Raw genomic sequence first — 17,674 nt, 5'->3', positions numbered from 1 at the left:
GAAGAAGAGGGAGATATCTATAAAGAGAGACGGATTCACTGCAGCACGGATTAATAATCCGCATCGGATTTTGGACTCAATCTCAGCTGCTGAATCTCTCTGAAGTTGGAAATCCTCAGCTGCAAAACAGCCGACAGATAATATATATTAGGCTATTTATATGTATATATACATATAAACATGTATCTAATAGATATTATTCAGTATTAATCAAACTGTTTCAGTATTAATCAATTAATCTGTGTCATTATTAATCATTTATTTGTGTTTGTATATTTATATAAATATGTATTGATATTACTAAAAAAAATTAAATAAATTATGAACGGCTGTGGGCTTTGTAAAATGCTCATCATACATCAATTATCAGAATATTCCATTCCTATTCTATGGTTTTCCCCACTAAGCATATTTAAATATGCTGAACTATGTATCAATACAATTAAAAAATACAATTGTTTATAAATGTAGTTTTGACAGATGTTTGAATATGGTTTCCAGTAACAAAAAAGCGATTAAATGCGCTGATATGTCATTGTGCCTGCTAGACATATAACGCTGAGTGGAGCGGTCGACTGCTCCAAGATGGCCGCCTTAAATCTCGTCAGCGACAATAGGCGAGAGCGGTCCATGAGGCGTCTGTCCTTATATTATGTCTATGCTGTCAGATGCTAGTAGAAGCTCAACATGTGCGTCTCATCTTTTCTATATCACAGGTAAGTAAAAATATATTTTTGATCCATATATATTGGTATCCTTTAAGAGTTGAATATATTATTGAATAGAGTCGACTAGTGAGTAAAGTTATGAGGTTTGTAATTAGTATTGTGTAGAAAACGGTACATATTTCTTGAGGCTAATTATTGGTAATGCTAGCGGACTTTGTACATGTGTGTTGAGCTAGCTGAGAAACAGCTGAAGGACTACTGAATTCACTTTTAATTAATTGTTTTTGCCATTTTTATATAGTTTTCACACAAAGGGCATTAATTTGGTGTTCTTAGTCGTAAAATAGACATTTATTTATGATTTATTACAAAAACCAGAGAAACCATGTTGTTAATGACATTCAGTGAGGAAGTAATGGCTGCCTATTTGTGAAGCTTAATAAAGAGAGACAGCTTTACACCTTTTTCAATTTTGTAATTAATTTTTTGTGTAAGAGATAAAATATTATTCTGTGAAAACAGTGGATACAGTTAAAAGCTAAAATGCTTAAATATTAAATTGTATTTCATTTGTAGTTATAATCAAAGACAAAAAAGAGCTAATAACATGAATAAAACATATAATACTTCATTGCAACTGCAGCAATTTTCTTCCATCGTTTACATTTCTCTTTAATTGGTGTTGAAGGCCAGGGAGAGCAGATGTGTTTTCAGTCTGGACTTAAAACTTATACTGACTGATATGATAAAGCATGTTAAAATAATTCTCGTTTGGTTTAAAGAGATATTAAAGTCATTGGTGATGCACTCAGTCTAAGGGCTATCCATTGCAGTTGCTCAGCGATACCTTAAGTATTGCAGTATTGTGCAGTATGTTCATTATAGAGAAGAGGAAAAAACAAAATTACCATTACACCCTCAGCCCATCAAGGTTGTTGGGTAACAGTGGCATGCATTCTGCTTTTTGCCTCTCAGATTGAACTGAAAGACAAAAACTATTACTAATATATTCTTTTAGGAATTCCTTTCATAGTAACTACAATATTGGATTTTTTATGTTGAAGTTTCTTTTACAAGCTATTATGAAAGATCTGACGTGTGCTGGCTCCTGTTTATTTCTCCCAGACTCTGTAGAAACAGAAAAGAAACTAGTTAGTTGGACCACAAAAATTACCTCTTTTTAAAATTCTTATAAAATAAACCAGACTTGAGAACCTTGACTCAGAAAGAGAAAACTATGCAAGATTTTAGTTTTCTTAAAAAAAATGTTTCCTTTTCCTGTGAAAACCCATAAATTTGTACGCCACATGTTTTTGTTGTAGTTGTAAAACAGAAGCAGCAGTTTTCAACACAATATAGTCTCAGTGGGTTTTTTTTATTCCTTGCTTGTTTTCTTTAGGACACCTACCACGGACTTTTAGTGGCAGAGACGATCTTATGTTGAAAACAATTAGACTCTTTTTCACACATGGCTGCATATGTGGCTTTTACCGCTGGACAACATAATAAAGTCTACAGGCGTATTTTTCATTTTAATAAACTAGGAGTCATAAATTAACCAGAATTGGACAAATTAAATAATTGCAGACGATTTTCTCACACAACTGGTTGCTGATTTGAATTAGACGGCAGCTTGAAGCACATCTAAATCCAGGAATTTCATCAAGTTCATCAATTCAAAAATGATGAAATGAGAGCTGTAGCAGCACTGACCTCTTAAATGACTCACTCCTCCTGCTTTTCTCACATGCAGTTTCAGTCTCCCACACTGCAAAACGTCTGATTTTTCCATCGCCCTTCCTAAACGCCATCACACTGCAGAAAACAGGGAGAACCACAAAACACAATCCCAATGTGTAGAACTAGTGTGGCGGTCCCAACAGGCTGCTGAATGCAAGGCCCTGTCAATTTATAGCCCTACTGTGCCTTTTCATTTTATTGCCCCCCCTCATTCAAGCAGCAATAGCAGCAAAGAAAATAAAATGAAATTCCATTTTACATGCAGTCGCTCAGACCTGTTCAGGTGAAAAAAGGAGGTTTTTTTATTATTATTTTTTCAGCTTAAAAAAGGCCACCAACTTCAAACTCTTGCAGCACAGCCAGCAACACTCTGCTTCAGCTCGGGAGTCCACTTAAAGCAGCACTTCAGATCTGGTCAGCTGAAAAGTGCATTTGCCTGTGAGTTATTAATAAATATGTCCATTAGGTTGGTCAGTGTACCTCTGAATGAAGGACGGTTTCAGAATATAAATCTCAGGTAAAATTGAGACAGAAGATGAACTGTTGGCTCTGTGACACCAAAACTTATTTGCAGAACAAAAACTGAGAGTTTTATTTAAATCTTAGTTTTAGTCTAAAGCTGCCACGCTTTGTGAGTGGAGTCAAATGAAAAAGTCGGAGTTGCGTGACGAGGTGAAGGTATGTGACAAACGTTCTCATAAATTTTGTAATTTTTCTCTGCCACATTGAGGTGGACGTTGAAAAAACTAGCATGGTGCATCATTAGTATCAGAAGAAAATTGTGGAATTTTTTATGGTTTCAAAATTATGGGCAATTTTATTTTGTACTGTATTTAGTGATGTTAATCAGCTGTTATGTTGTAATTGGGCAAAAAAATAAAAAATCTGCCGACATAATTTGTTTTGCGTATCTTGTGCTAGGTTTTATTTGGCTCAGAGTTGATCGTAAATAGATAGATTGATTTTGGGTAATGCAGTATCTATAGCTCTCTGGTGAAAAATATTCCAGACTAATCTTTTGTAACAGTGTTTCATCTGTTGGAGGATCTTTCTAAACTCTGCCACATTAATTTTGTTAATGTGACTTTTAGTTTTGGAGTTATAAGATGAAACATGTATTTTCTATCATAGCACTACCTACATGTGAATGTGGCTGAATATTTTTTGTTATAAAGCAATTCAGCTAGATGGGTTTTTTTCAGCTTTGATGAGTAGTTGATGTGTTTGCAAACAAAACATTAATATTTTAGCAATGAGCATTAAATCCTTGTGAGATCTATTTTTAAACACCTTTTGTTAAAGCTTGTGATTAATCAATTTGAGATACTTTCAATCAGTCCCAGTCTATCTTACTCGCATATCCATGTGCTGAATAACAAAAGGGATAGTTTCACGTATTTATGTGTGAAATAAGTGGAATAAGAGGCAGTCCTTGAGCATTCATTTTGAAAATTCATGGTCCTTGTGAGTCCATTGTTTTGTTTACTTACTATTGCAGTAGGCACTAGAGTTTCAGCGTGTTCTGAAACCTTTGTGCTAGTAGTATCTTGGTTGCGAGGCAACAGCTCAAAAGTCTTCAAATATTCTGTTAACAGATGTTTCTAGAGAAATATCTTCAGAAAATATGTCCTTTATGACTTACAAATTTAATTATTTGTGTTTGATTTTTTGTTATTGTTGTAACACCTCTTGGTAATAAACCCAACTTTCATTGAAAATCCTACTGACTTTCCTTGGAATTGTGTTAAATTTGAAAGGAAAATGTATGTTTTGAGCAGCTCCTATTAAAAACCAAATCCTCCTTGCCAATGCCAGAGAGTTTATTCTGTTAATGACTACTGCTTTATGTTGTTTAGTGACATCTGAAGCAACAAGACAACAGAGACCTCAGTAGCGTCTAAAACAATGCACCACCAGTCAAGAGGCTCCCCTTAATGATTGTCACCAGCTTGGTCTCACATACTCCTGAGGAATGGGATCATGTTCACTAACCATTTCTTCAAAACAAAATTCATCTGAAGCTGTAAAACCTACTTGAGCCTTTCAAATATAAGAAAAACACATTTCTTAAGTTTTTAAAATATTCTTGGGTGTTTTACTGTAAAATTAAAACCCACCACTAATTTTATTTCTATTCTGTTTTGCCTACAACTTATTAGCTTGTTACTTCCGACCATGTTCAGAGCTGGAGAAGTGTTTTGGATGAGAAACAAGAGAAGCAGTCCAATTGATTTCCACTCAATTAGCAATTAGCACTAGTAGTGTTGGAGAAGAATCAGCTGAAGTCCAAATCCAGCTGCCTGCCACAATGAGCCAGCCTGAAACACTGCTGAACCATAGAAACTAGGGATGTAACGATACACAGACATGCCGAAAATTTTAGGAATTGCTCTTTTGGTTGTACCGAAGGCTTGTATAGAGATAAAACCAAATTACATAATTAATAAACTCTTTCCCTGAGACAAGAAGATGAGCAAGTTTTTAAAAAAGTCTTTATACATTATTCTATCTATCTATCTGAATAACAACAAACAGTTGCAGGGTGTGTTCATGGCAGATGAGTTCATCATTTATTCAGTAATTAACACAAAGCAGACAGCCGTGATAAACCACTAGACTAAATGCGTTCCACTGCGACACGCTAAAAGGCGCTTATCTTAATATCATAACGCTTAAAATCCAACGCAATTATTCTTCACAGGGGCGTGAAATTGATTCCAAACATTTTCTTTTTCTCCTCCACACACGGTTTGATCTTTGCTCCCCAGGACGACCTTCAATAAAAATTCAATTTCTCACCTAAAGATATCAGAGTTTCATCTTTAATAATACTATTGTGTGCAACTCGGATTATGAAATGTTTTTCTCTCGTATCGCTGAGGAGGCGTTCTGATGATCCAACCAGCGCTGCGTAAAACGCTTGATTAAAAGAAAGATGTTCACTGATTGAGGTTTTTTTTTATTATTATTATTAAAACAGACGTGAGAATCAGAGTGTGAAGGTGTGCCAGATTTAGTCACACAACAGATGGTAGACAAGAGAACATGAACTCTGAGATCACCATCTGGTGGAAGCTGCATGAAAACATTAGGTCTCCTGTTCCAAAATTATCTAAAAACAAAAATATAATCATCTACTGAATGTTTCTTTGGGGGAAAAAAAGTCTAATTGCAGTTTTCTCATTTGATTTGGTGCATGAATTACCCACAAAAGTCAGTCTCTTTCTCAAAATCCTTAGTTTGTCTCTCAAGAATAAATGTGTCAATGAACATGTCAGTACCTCAGAATGACAAGTCATTGTCTTATTGTGTATGGATAAGACAGTCAAATTGCTTCGTCATGTCACCAATATTACTCTGTTATAAAGTACAGCTGAAGTTTTGATGACAACAGTTGTGAATTGTAATTGTAGGAGACCAACAGAAAGAGACTGGACAAGATTCAAACAAACCTCGAAGTAAAAAAACAGTAGCAACGTAAAATTTCCCTAAGAAAAACAATATATGCAGTGCTGAAGGAATTACAGTTCAGGTTTTTTTAAACCTGCTGGCATTCTTGGCTTTTGGGCCACAAATTCTCATAAACATCACAACAAATATCTTCTCTGGTGATGGAGTGTGGAAATAATCTTGTAGAGTGTTTTATCCTCCTGCTACTCTTCATCTCTCTGGATGTCAAACCCGTCCAGATCTTTGCTATTTCAGAAAACATAATTCTGTGGAGTGGTTTAAATATTTGTATTAATTTATTTTTCCATGTAACTCTTACAGAGTGACTATAATGTACTGCATATCACTTTGAGATATAAGCACTTTTTTTGCAAAACTTTATCTTTAACGTAATTTCTTACCCTAACCTGAACACTACCATAGCTTTTTATTAAAGCATTGCAAAAATAAAATTTTAATGACGCATAATTCAGACTTAAAAAAAAAAAAAGCAAACTGGAACTGTAGCTCTACATGGCGCAGCCCAGTAACGGCACAGTAAATCTAATTTATTGGAACAATACAAAAGTTTCAGGATTACTTGGGTCATCAGTTTTTAACAGCTTGCAGAGACAAACTTTAGAATATTTGCCCCGTTTTACTGCACAAAGTGTCATAAATGTGCAGAAGTTGGGATAAATGTGATAATGATGATCTCATAATCTTTTGAAAATTAGAATCCAGAATTAAAAGTAAAGTAACTTTGTCAACAAGATCATTTTTTAATGAAAAGAGACACTTTACTGGAGTTAGCAACATATGAGGCTTTCAGGATCCTCCATCTTTAGGTTGCCATTATTCTCAGTGGTTGTGGGTCTTTAAAACTGTCAGATATGTTTGCCTTCAATATGCAGGAACTTTATAATGTTGACCAATAACAAGGAACCAAATCTGGCCCTTATTAGCCCACAGTTGTTATTCAGATTATAATGTCTCCAATTATTCTTATGGTATTTAATAAATATTGTAAAAATGTCCTATAGCCAGATCAATTTTGATATTTTATCTTGTTGTAAGCTGCTTATAAACTTTCATCCTTAGCACAGACGCTGTTTGATACATACATATTAAATAAAGGACAACTGTTTAAAATTTCCCCACTGATTTTATAGCATTACATGATTACATTAAAGAAGAAAAACTATTAAGAGGTGATGCTTGTAGCCACTACACTGCAATTTGGCACTAAAGGAGAATGTTCCAACACCAATGCAAGAGGTTAATACTGCGCAGCAATGACTTACAATCGTTTCAAGCAATACATCAAGTAATTTCCAAGCAGTTCATCAAACTTATTAATGCAAACTTTGCAAGTGGCTTTCCCTGCACTACGTTTCTTTTTTCATTCTACACCTTTCGTTGCAGGATTTCCTAGATTTTAATTAATTAATGAGGTTATTAAATCCCCATAATTAATTTTCCAGATACTCGCATAGCTTTAACTGCTTCCATTGTGCCAGAGTGTTGGTAAAATTGTAAATAATATTAGATTTGAGGTTAGATGTACTTTTTGTTTGTTTGCCTGAGGAAACCGACTCGTACGTTTTGTCCTTGAAGACTGTTTGAAATTGATACGGTATGAAAAATGTATTCAAAAAATGTTGCGGGGAACAAGCAACTGAAAAGCTGAATTGTAAAAATTACAAGCTCAGCTGTAGCTTATAGCGGGAAGACGGCTGCATGGCCATGACTGTTTTTATGCTCAATTTTAGTGCTGGAATTTAGTTTTTCAGACAGTGAAACATTCAAAAAGCATGGATTCTGATTTTCACTGCCTTGCAAAAGTATTTCTCCTGGCAGTTCTTTCATAAAAGCCACACTAGTAAAGTGTGTGATTAATGTTTACCCCTGGACTCTTTTTACTTATTTAGAGTCTTTGAAAGAGAAATGGTTGCAGTGGATTTTCTTTAAAAAATGACTTCCACTTTACAAATATGCACTATTTTGTGTTGGTCTGTCACAAAATCCCACTAAGATGCAAGTATATACAGCAGATAATACAACACATTTGAATGAATTATGTTAGCACTTTTGTAACTTATTAGAGGCTATGATATAGTAAATGTACATAAACATTTTGCTTAACTATTCAGATGCAACAATGAGCTGTTTTATTAAAGTTATTTGGAACATAAAATGGTGAAAGCCCAACAGGACGCGCCATCTGCTTCAGGAATATAATGGCATTATCTACAACAGCTGGCAGTCGCTGTTTTGAAACAACAGTCTCTAAATAAACTCTCTGCAACAGAGTCAAATATGTTAAATATTAGCCCATACCTAAACATTCATTTTTAGCTTCTGAACAGATGTTTCTGTGACACGATTTATTAATTTCAAGAAACTAAATCTAATCATCTTTTTTAGTCAATCTTTTTTTATTAAGAACATGATAGAAACTGAGCAGGTGAGGTTTAATGAGTTTTTACGTAACTGAAGACTGAAGAAAACATTAAATACATTGTCGATAATGTACAACATCTTTCCCATTGACACAACTTGACTAATTCTACTGCTCTATTACACATCTATACATACATGTCTTTTCTACAAAGATCCAAACATGAACAATTTCCTCATAATGCCTCTATGTGTTGTTTGGCTCAATCTTTGACATATAGTAATCCAAATTAAGACTAATTTGCTGTTTGAAGCTGAATTATTTTGGGATTTGTTTTTGAATCTTGCTAAGGTCTTAAAGATAATATAAAAATGTTCTGCCTTGCAAAGTTCATATGAACTTAATTCCCGCCTGTAAGACTGCCTAGCTGGTGGAAAGATTTACTTGTGCTTGCTCAGGACACCCCGGAGGAAGTCCTCAAAGCTTGGGACAGCATATTGGTGGACAACGGCTTCCTTTGCACCATTTTCTTCATCAGCTATTGGCTCATCGGCAGAGGCGGCGGGTTCGGCGCGGCGCAATCTGCAGTTGTAGTCGTACTCGGGGTCGCAGTCAGGATCCGGAAGAATAATGCCGTCCTTTCCAGGCTTTGGGGCCTCGATGCCGCCAGGTGGAGCAAACTTTGCACAACTGGGATCGTAAGGGTGGCAGAAGGGTTCATCAGGAGCTTCAGAACCAGACTTGACTGGACTGCAGTCCTTGTCATAGTGCATATAGCAGTCGTAGCCTTCCTTGGTCTTGCCGCGAACGCCAAGCTGGTAGCGGACCTGGTTGATTTTTTGGTTTGTGTGTGTGTGTTTCAAAACAAATGCAAAGCAGATTTATGACTAAAGAAAGGAATTAAAGCATTATTCAACACCCATTTCATTTTACTACATATTTTAATAAGTCATATGTTAGCATGACTATAGAGGACTAGTCAAAAAGAAGTAATTCAAACCTAAGAAGAGGACTTTGGGTTCAGACCTGGTGCTCGGGGAGCTGTGGAGGGGGCCTGCGCAGGGCGGCAGCAGCTGCCAGTATGCAGTACGGGTTGGTTCGTGGGTCACAAGTCAGAGGCGCCGCAGGAAGTGCATGTTTGGGAGCGTACTCCAGGACGGGTTTGGTGAGGCTAGCGACCCTTGTAGCGCTAAGAGGGTTGCAGCCCGCATCAAAGAGAGGGTTGCAGTGCTGCTCTGTAGTTGCCTCCCCGGCTGCAAAGGAAGCAGGAGCAGCTTTACTGGCACAAAGAGGATCTACTGATGGGTCACAACTAGAGTACATCAGGTGGTAGAAGCCACTGGGGGCCTTTTGCACCAAAGAGGGCTTGCAGTACGGGTCCTTGGGGTCGCAATTGAGGGCAGAATAGGATGGAGCCGGACCCAGCACAGGGCGGTACCCAAACGCTGCTCTCAGGTGGTACTGCAGGCATTCCACATCTTCAGGATGGCAGATCCTGAGCAGCTCAGACTGCTGCTCATGGCTCAGGAAAGGCTCCAAGACTGGACCATAATGGTAGTAACCACTGGGGCTCTTCATGGGCAGCACAGGGGCGAGGATGGGAGCTGGTACCTTAGCTGGAGCCTGTTCAGGAGCCTTGGAGGAAAGGGGGTAGAGGCAGTAGGGGTCAAGGTAGGGGTCACATGTCCTGATGGAAGCAGCCTTGAAAGGGGCAGGCATGACCACTGCAGCTTTGGGTTTGCTGGTAAACTCTGCAATGCATTCTGGGTCATTGGACTCAGCACAGGTTCTGTATATTTCACTGAGGTGTTTGAGGTAGTGGTTGAAGTTGGGCGCCTCCTCGGACCTGTGCTTATTTTGCAAATAGGCCAGATACAAACGATCCAAGTCCTCCACCTGAACGGGGGTGAAAGCAGCTGAAATTAGCATAATGATGGTTCAAACAATTTACAAGCCTCTGAAATTGGATTTAAAATAATTAATACATAATCAAAAGCTTAAAATCCAAGGCCATTTTTAGCCTGTTCTGTATTTGAAGCAGGAAATGAGCCGGACTTAAACAACATAAATGTCCTGGGCATAAAGCACTGAAAAATATCTAAATATTTAAAGAAGGTAAAGGCATATTAATACTTTTATGCAACCAAGATCTGAGCAATAAATCATTCATTGTTGTCATCTGAACTGAAGATGAACATTGAGGAAAAACAATCCAATATTCTTACTGCCTGAAATTATTTATTTAATGCAGTCAATGGGGAAAAAGGTATTTTAATACAACAGCATAATGCAATCTGATGGATTGTTTTAAGGAAAAAATGAGGAGCTTCGTAATCATGACTGGCATAAAAATGAATAAATGATGTGAAACAAGCTCCACTCACCCCCTCCTGGTTGTGGGTGTCCATAAAGTATTTGTACCATCCCCAGAAGTCGGGCATACGTTTGAACTGGGGCACAGCCACGACGGGGACATTCCTTCTGTTGCGAACCAGCTTTTTCAAGTTGGTCATGGCCTCTGCTTTCACATTATCAGATACTGCAGCTGCTGCAGGGAGAAACAACAGAGAAAATAAACTAATCTTAGCTAGGACTGCCACAGTTTGTCCTGAAAGTAACTCAAGACAATCTATGGGTTCTTGCAGCCAAAATAACTTTGCATAATCTTGTTGAACTTGTTAAGGATGTGTTTTATGTCATTTTGTGATGTTATTGTCATATTATCTTACATTAGCTGCTCATATATTTGTGTTTCCATGTAAGATAGACCGAGCACAGATTGGTACTAAACACAAAATCAAGTTGAAAGAAGCTTCACTGGCCTATTATTTATACAAAACTAATTCTTAATGACTAGTTTAAGAAATTATTGGTTACACCATGCTCAACTAAGCTAAGGATGAGTTCTTGGTCAACCCATTGGTTACATTTCTAATGTAAATGTTTGGTTTTATGCTGAAGATGACGTGGTATATTCTTCTACATCTGTACCTTATCAGGCTACATCAGATAATGAGTTTCTGTAGATTTTGTACAGAAACTGTTATTTCCCATTTTAAATTTAATCCATCCTCTATCTGGCTAAACTCTTTTTAGTTAAGTTGAAATACAATTACAGAATCTAAGAAACAGTGATTTTTTTTTCTGAAAGTCACAGAAACTGGTAAATAAAACTTATAAATAAACTTTTCTCATTTAGATCAAATTTAATGTTCTTTTCTGAGGCTGAAAACCATTTCTCTTACAATTTTACGTTTGCACCATTATGTCAATTTTATTTCTGTGAAAACATTTTCACAAACTCGGAGCGCTTGATACGTTCTACCAGTCTGGAGTATTCAGTTTCATTGCACACCTTAAATCTCTGACTTATCACAATTATATTATATTCTCCAGTAATGCTTTGTCTGTGGTATTTTCATTTCTTTGCTTTCTGCTTTTATATTTTAAATCTAACATACACAGTACAAAAAAGTACAGGAGTTTGTTGTTTTCATCGCATATGCTAGATATGTAGATTAGTGGTTGTAAGTGCTTTGAGAATTAAATGTTTTTATATTGTTATTACTCTTGTTTATTTTTAAACACACCTTTAAATGTTGTGCTGTAAATTATTTTGAGCATTTTGTGTGTTGTAAATCTCACTATTTTAAGACCTTTTCACTTTTATACCAACGGCCCAAAAGATCAAATTGTTCCTATAGTGAAGATCAACTTTTTATAACGTTATTTATTTTTTTAACTGAATTTACTTGCATTAAATCCTACTCTTAAAGTAATACTGCAATGAAATTTTAAGATATATGAAACCTAAATCCAAAATTTTTATTGCAATCACAAAAATGACACTTGAATTTAGAACCATCTCTTTCTACATTAAAAAAAAAGTTTATTTCAGCTTTAAATTAAAAAATAAGAACAGCGGTTTTCATATTAAGGAACATATTTCAGATTAGTTCAAGTTAATCTCGAACAAGGACACTTTTGATTGTTCATATTAAATAACAAAGACAAAGCTCACCAAATGAAAACCTAATTTGAATATAATTACCCATATGGCTTCACCTAAACTATGTAAATCAGCTGTGAACTGCATGAGGTTCATGCATGCTGAAAAGTGAATTTAATGCTTTTTTTTTTCTTCCGATACATTTACTAATTGAACATTTTGAAACCCTTGAGTTTTCCATGCCACGTCAGACAAACCCTCACCTTCCTCCTGCTTGTCCTGCCCCACTGGAACGGCCCCCAGAAACTCTGTAAAGACACAAACAGGAGCCACATTAGCAGCAGCAACGCTTGCTAACTGGGAACAGATGTTGGGCTTTCTCTCAACATCAGGGAAAATGCTGAGCTGCTAATAAGCCGGCGGGTGAAAAGCGGCAGGTGCTGGAGCGCTGGCGCCCCGATGCAGGCAGCATCCTGCAAATTAAACACCCCTCCACCTCTCTGCCCCCTCCTCGTCCACTCCGCCATCCAGCCTAAAGCACGTTGTGTCGCTTAGCTTTGAACTAAAATGGTGGTGTTTATGCCCCCGCTGGAGGCCTCCTCAAAGTTTACCTGTAAAACTACAAAGAGTTGGCCCTCACACAGACCAATTATTCATGCACTGTAAATATAGCTAGTGGGGGGGGGGAGTCTGGGTGTCTTCTGATCTGCTGGGGTTTTATGGAGACATTTATGGTGATAAGAAAAACAGCCAAGTCAGCTGATTATTACCCAATGTCCAGTTGTGTATGTATATTTTTATCTCTAAAAGCTACCAAAAAACACAATCTTAACAAGATGTTTTACTTTCCAAAAGAAAAACATATCCTTGTCCAGAAATAAATTTATCCAATTGCCTCTCAACAGTAGTCACTGTAAAGTAAAAAATCATGCTAGCTCACCCCAGAAGCAATTTATCAGTAAATTGTAGTCATTTTAAAGGAGGCACAGTCGTTTTTGTGTTGCAGAAGAAACAATTTCAGACATTGACATCAATGCTCTATTGTTGGAATCAACTATTACTCTTTATAACTGGACTAAGTGCATTTTTACCTGTTATGTAAAGGACATTTAGGCTGAATCCCATTTCTGAAGGTCATCGCCACCCTCAGGACTCACCTTTCCTCCATCTTCCATTATTTAATTTAGTTAATCTTTAAAATATGTCACTGAGAAATGGGACACTTATGCCAAGTCATCAGATTTTTTACTGGTTACATGCACATGTTTATATTCTTGACTAAAAATGATAAATATCATGTAAACAATTATGAGTTCTCCATCATATGTTGTTTATTATGTTTCTAAAACAACAGGAATATAATCCTACTTACTACTACGTAAAGTAATTAAAATGTATTTGGATTTTCTTAAAATAGCAGATTTTGAGAAGAATGCTAATTTGTCACAATGTTATATGTTCAGTACGTTACCTAAGGTCTTCTTAGTTATTATAGCTTAGCTTTTAATTGCTGCGTCATTTAATAACTTTTTGGTACTTTTCAAAGTAGTTTATGTTTCCATATTTTACTTTACAGACAAATGGTTGAAAGCTATGATAAATAACAGAAATTAGAAAAAGTGGCATTGTAAACTTGTCATTTGCATCTCACCTGGTAATAAGACAATTGCTAACAGGAGTCCTGTGAGGATGAGTGATGGTCGTGCCATTTTCTGTGCTTCCTGTAGGAACAGACGGGGAACAATACTCAGAGTTGCCACAGTATTAACATTAGGCGGTGCTATATGTAACACATTACAATGCAACTCGACTTGGATTGATCTTCTCATTTTCTTTTCTGTGAAGAGTTTTTCATCTGCCTGCTAGGAATGGAAATCCTTGATTACACAATGCTTTCAGAACAAAGTGATGGGTTTTATTTAACTGGCTGATGCAGAGACAATAGAGAGGATTGAGGACATGCACTAATAGAGCTTTAGAGGGATTATGGAAAATAATCAGAATATCAAATACAGCGACTGAACTCAACAATCAAACCACCAAAAGCTGCACAGATGGCTGATGAATTACAGCTGCCACTCTCACTAAGATGAATAGTTTTACTCTGGCTTGTGAATCTTTTTAAGTTTTGCCCTTTTTAAAAATTGTGAAAGTTCCCAGCAGTCTCTCTAAGAAAACGTAGAAATAACTACTTACCTGCAAAGGTGCAGTGGATTTGTCCTCCTAAGATCACCTCGAGATCCAGCGCGTCTCTCTGGAGGGAGGGGTTGCTTCTCCAAGATGTCTGAACCCTGAAGCTCTCTGCTCCCCAGTATGAGCCGGACAAGCAGGGAAACATTTTTAAGGAGCCTCCCTTGGTCATTAAAAGACTCAAAAAGGCATGTCATAAGGCTAAAACACGCTGCCAGGCTCTGCAGGATTGGCTCCTGTGCTGACAAACATCCAATCAGCAGCGATCCTGTAATTAGGAAAGGTGAGCAGCTCGACTCTCTTCCTGGAGAAGCTGAAGCTCACAGTTTTCTTCCTTACTGGGATGAAATTTGGGGTGATTTTAGAGTTAATTTGACATAATGTTTTGAGATAAGTTAAGAAGTTATTAAGCATGCACTTGAATTGTTGTGGCAAAAAAAGCAAGAATGTATTTCAGGTATTCTTGGCATGCTCCTATAGATACATAAATAGCAATAAATAAGAGAAAATACTGTTTGTACTTGAGATTCTTACTTTTGAATGTATAAGTTTTGCAGAAATTCACAACAAAGAATAAAAATATTTCTTAAACAACTTCAGTCTTGCATCAGATCACTGAATAAATGAGAGACAAATATTATAACACAAGAATATCCAAGTAGTTTTTGCACCATGTTTGAAACTTTCAAACTTGGTTTAATGAGTCTGCAGCCGAATCACTCAATTGTTATCCTCTTCTGAGGATTTGAAAGCTATGTAATCCCTTCACGAAGATACAAAAAAAAAAGTTTTGCACTGATAACTCCTGCTTTGAAAATTTCTTTCTTCTACATGCATCTTTTATATGGAACAACATGAAGGAAAGTCGAGTCGTTAGGCGAAGTACACCTCATACAGGGAGCCAATAAAGGCAACAAACTGCTGCTACAGTAGGAGGCAGCGCCTTCAGGACCAGCATACAAACAGCTCTGCTTGTTGGGTTTACAGTACAATCCTGAAGCCTGGGCTCTGCCACGTAGCCTTCACAGCCTGCAGTCTGTGTTAGAGGAACGTACCGAGTACCGTGGGAGCAGTGGAAACTGATGAAAACAAGCTTAAAAAGATCAAACCATGCAGCCAACCTCTGAGGGTGCAGCAGCTCCTTGAAACATTCAAAGACTGACATTTATTTTTAATTTGTGGCCTTTACTGATAGTCAGTTGCACTTTGTATTTAGGTTTATGTATTTAAAAGGGATTAGATTGACAACTTCAATCCAGTTGAAACCAGACATTTAGTACATACAAAAAAATAACATTTTATGTTTGAGTTCAGTTACAATTGAATATTTTATTATCATTATTTGAATTCAGAAGTGTGCACACTCTTCCCTATTTGGAATTGGTTTTCTTTTGTACGTATTTCCCAAAGCTTCTTACAATAGTTTGTTGGATTTTTGTCCCATTCCCAGTGAAACCACTGCTGTACCTGAGTCAGTTTATTCACACACGCTTTGTGGCGATCACCACTTCAGACTGACTTTATTGTCGTTAAGCTAATTTGCAGCTAATTTTGAGAGAAATGCTCCGAGTCATTTTCTGTTTGTAGAACCCATTTGGGCTCAAGCTTTAACCTCCTTGCTGATATGTCTTTGTGTTAATGCACAAAATATTTAAGGATCAGTGCAATACATATGTAAATATCTTATAATTACTATCATTCTCATAATTTTTCATCCTCAACTTAGAACATTTTCGGCACATTTATAGTACTACATCAAAATCACATTAATTTATTAAAGTAGCTTAAAAAGCTTCATTAATTCAAGCTGTGTTTGAGTTTCTGTTTGTGCTTTCTCACATTTTTGCAATGTTTACAGACTTTTTTCTGACTTTATGAATTTATCATTTCATATCCAAGCTAACACAACGTTCAGATCACACAATTTTGCTTAATCTAAATCAAGATAAACCATCTACATATATAATTATATTGGGCTTTTATTTGAGTAAGTACATCGCAATTTTAGAGATTAAATCAATTATATTTTGTCAGCTTTCCTACCAGACTAGCATTATGAAGAGCAAGTTGTTCTTTGTACTAAATGGGACAAAAAAGTCAGTGAAGGATGCTAAAGCATTTAAAAGCTGGAACATTTGGAAGAATGTTCAATGTCTTGTAGTTTTAATCTGAATGTTTTCTTGTTGTTTGTAGCTGAAAATAAGGTGGATAGTTGGATCTCATGAGCTTAAGTTTCTGCAAAGGTTACCACAAAATGAAAAAGAAAGACATATATATATATATATATATATATATATATATATATATATATATATATATAGTATTTATCAACATGCATGCTCCTAGGACTTTCTTCTGCAGACTCTTTTTCTATCTTCCAGAGTTGAAATCTACTATTATCAACCTCCAGTACACTAACCAATTATTTCATTGATGTACCTTTTTCCTCCAATTTACTGCATTTATTGCTCTGCCAGACAGACTCTCTGAATGTGACTTGCATGTCTGAACAGGAATTTTAGTGCCAGGGCACTTAATGTCCTAATTTTACAGATATTGTCTGATTTTCATTCATAATAGCATCTGTAATTTTGTTATTTTTGACTGAGTCACAGTGCTGGGTTGGATTTTCAGACAAATGAACAGCCAACATAAATTTCAATGGTGTTCATTTCTTGAAGCAAAAAAAAAAAAACATTTGTTTTTCAGCAGGCAACCCTCTAATGAACATATGTGCCTTTTAATGGCAGAATTATTTCTAGTTTTTATATGCATTTGCACATCTACTGGTAACAGAAAAAGTTTGAACTTAAATTTAAAAACTAAACGTTCTCCACCAGTTTGAGCAGCTGTTTCTAAATAATGCCGACCGTTTGGCAGTTCGTCTCTGTGGACACGTGTCTCTCAGGAACCGTCTGACTGCTGGTGACTCAGCCACAGCTTTAAATTAACGCGACCGTCACTGAGGGAAACATACTTTTGGCTGGGAGTCAGTATCTGCCTGTGTTTGGAAATCAGACAGCGACAGATGTCAGCCAGAAACAACCATGGAAAGTGTAACTCATTGGAGATTAAGGGAAAATAAAACGCAGGTGTTTGGTAGAAGAATAATTGTGTCATAATCTGATGGTCAAACAGATGAAGCAGAGTCTAAGACCCTGTAAAAACTCAAGATTTGACTGTAAAAACTGGCAACTTTTAGCCAATTTGAGCTGTTTTTTTTTTTTTTTTTTTTCAGTTTTTTTTTTTTCTAATATTTTTTTTAATTTTGTGCCGTTTTCAATTGGGGGTTTTCCC

At 36.4% G+C, this 17,674-nt stretch overlaps 1 protein-coding gene and 1 long non-coding RNA gene across 2 annotated transcripts in view; one reads left to right on the top strand and one right to left on the bottom strand.

Moving 5' to 3' along the window:
- Positions 1-661: 661 nt before the first annotated feature.
- Positions 662-17,674, top strand: part of LOC106947171 (uncharacterized) — a 33,784-nt gene continuing 16,771 nt past the window's right edge. Inside the window, exon 1 of the long non-coding RNA XR_001424926.1 lies at positions 662-716. This is a non-coding gene — a long non-coding RNA (uncharacterized LOC106947171). The remainder of the gene's footprint in view (positions 717-17,674) is intronic.
- and2 (actinodin2) lies at positions 8,285-14,714 on the bottom strand. The gene is made up of 6 exons (XM_015031992.1): positions 14,384-14,714; positions 13,839-13,908; positions 12,451-12,495; positions 10,623-10,786; positions 9,265-10,134; positions 8,285-9,065 (listed from the first exon to the last, which is right to left on the bottom strand). Exons 2-6 carry the CDS (start codon positions 13,894-13,896, stop codon positions 8,679-8,681), a joined length of 1,524 nt encoding a protein of 507 aa, XP_014887478.1. The 5' UTR covers positions 13,897-13,908; positions 14,384-14,714; the 3' UTR covers positions 8,285-8,678.

The sequence above is a fragment of the Poecilia latipinna genome, unplaced genomic scaffold, assembly GCF_001443285.1.
Source record: "Poecilia latipinna isolate Pla-1442-1.1 unplaced genomic scaffold, P_latipinna-1.0 Scaffold227, whole genome shotgun sequence".
Classification (NCBI taxonomy): Eukaryota; Metazoa; Chordata; class Actinopteri; order Cyprinodontiformes; family Poeciliidae; genus Poecilia; species Poecilia latipinna.
Note: the sequence above shows the minus strand (reverse complement) of the source record. Positions and strands in the feature narration are given on the sequence as shown.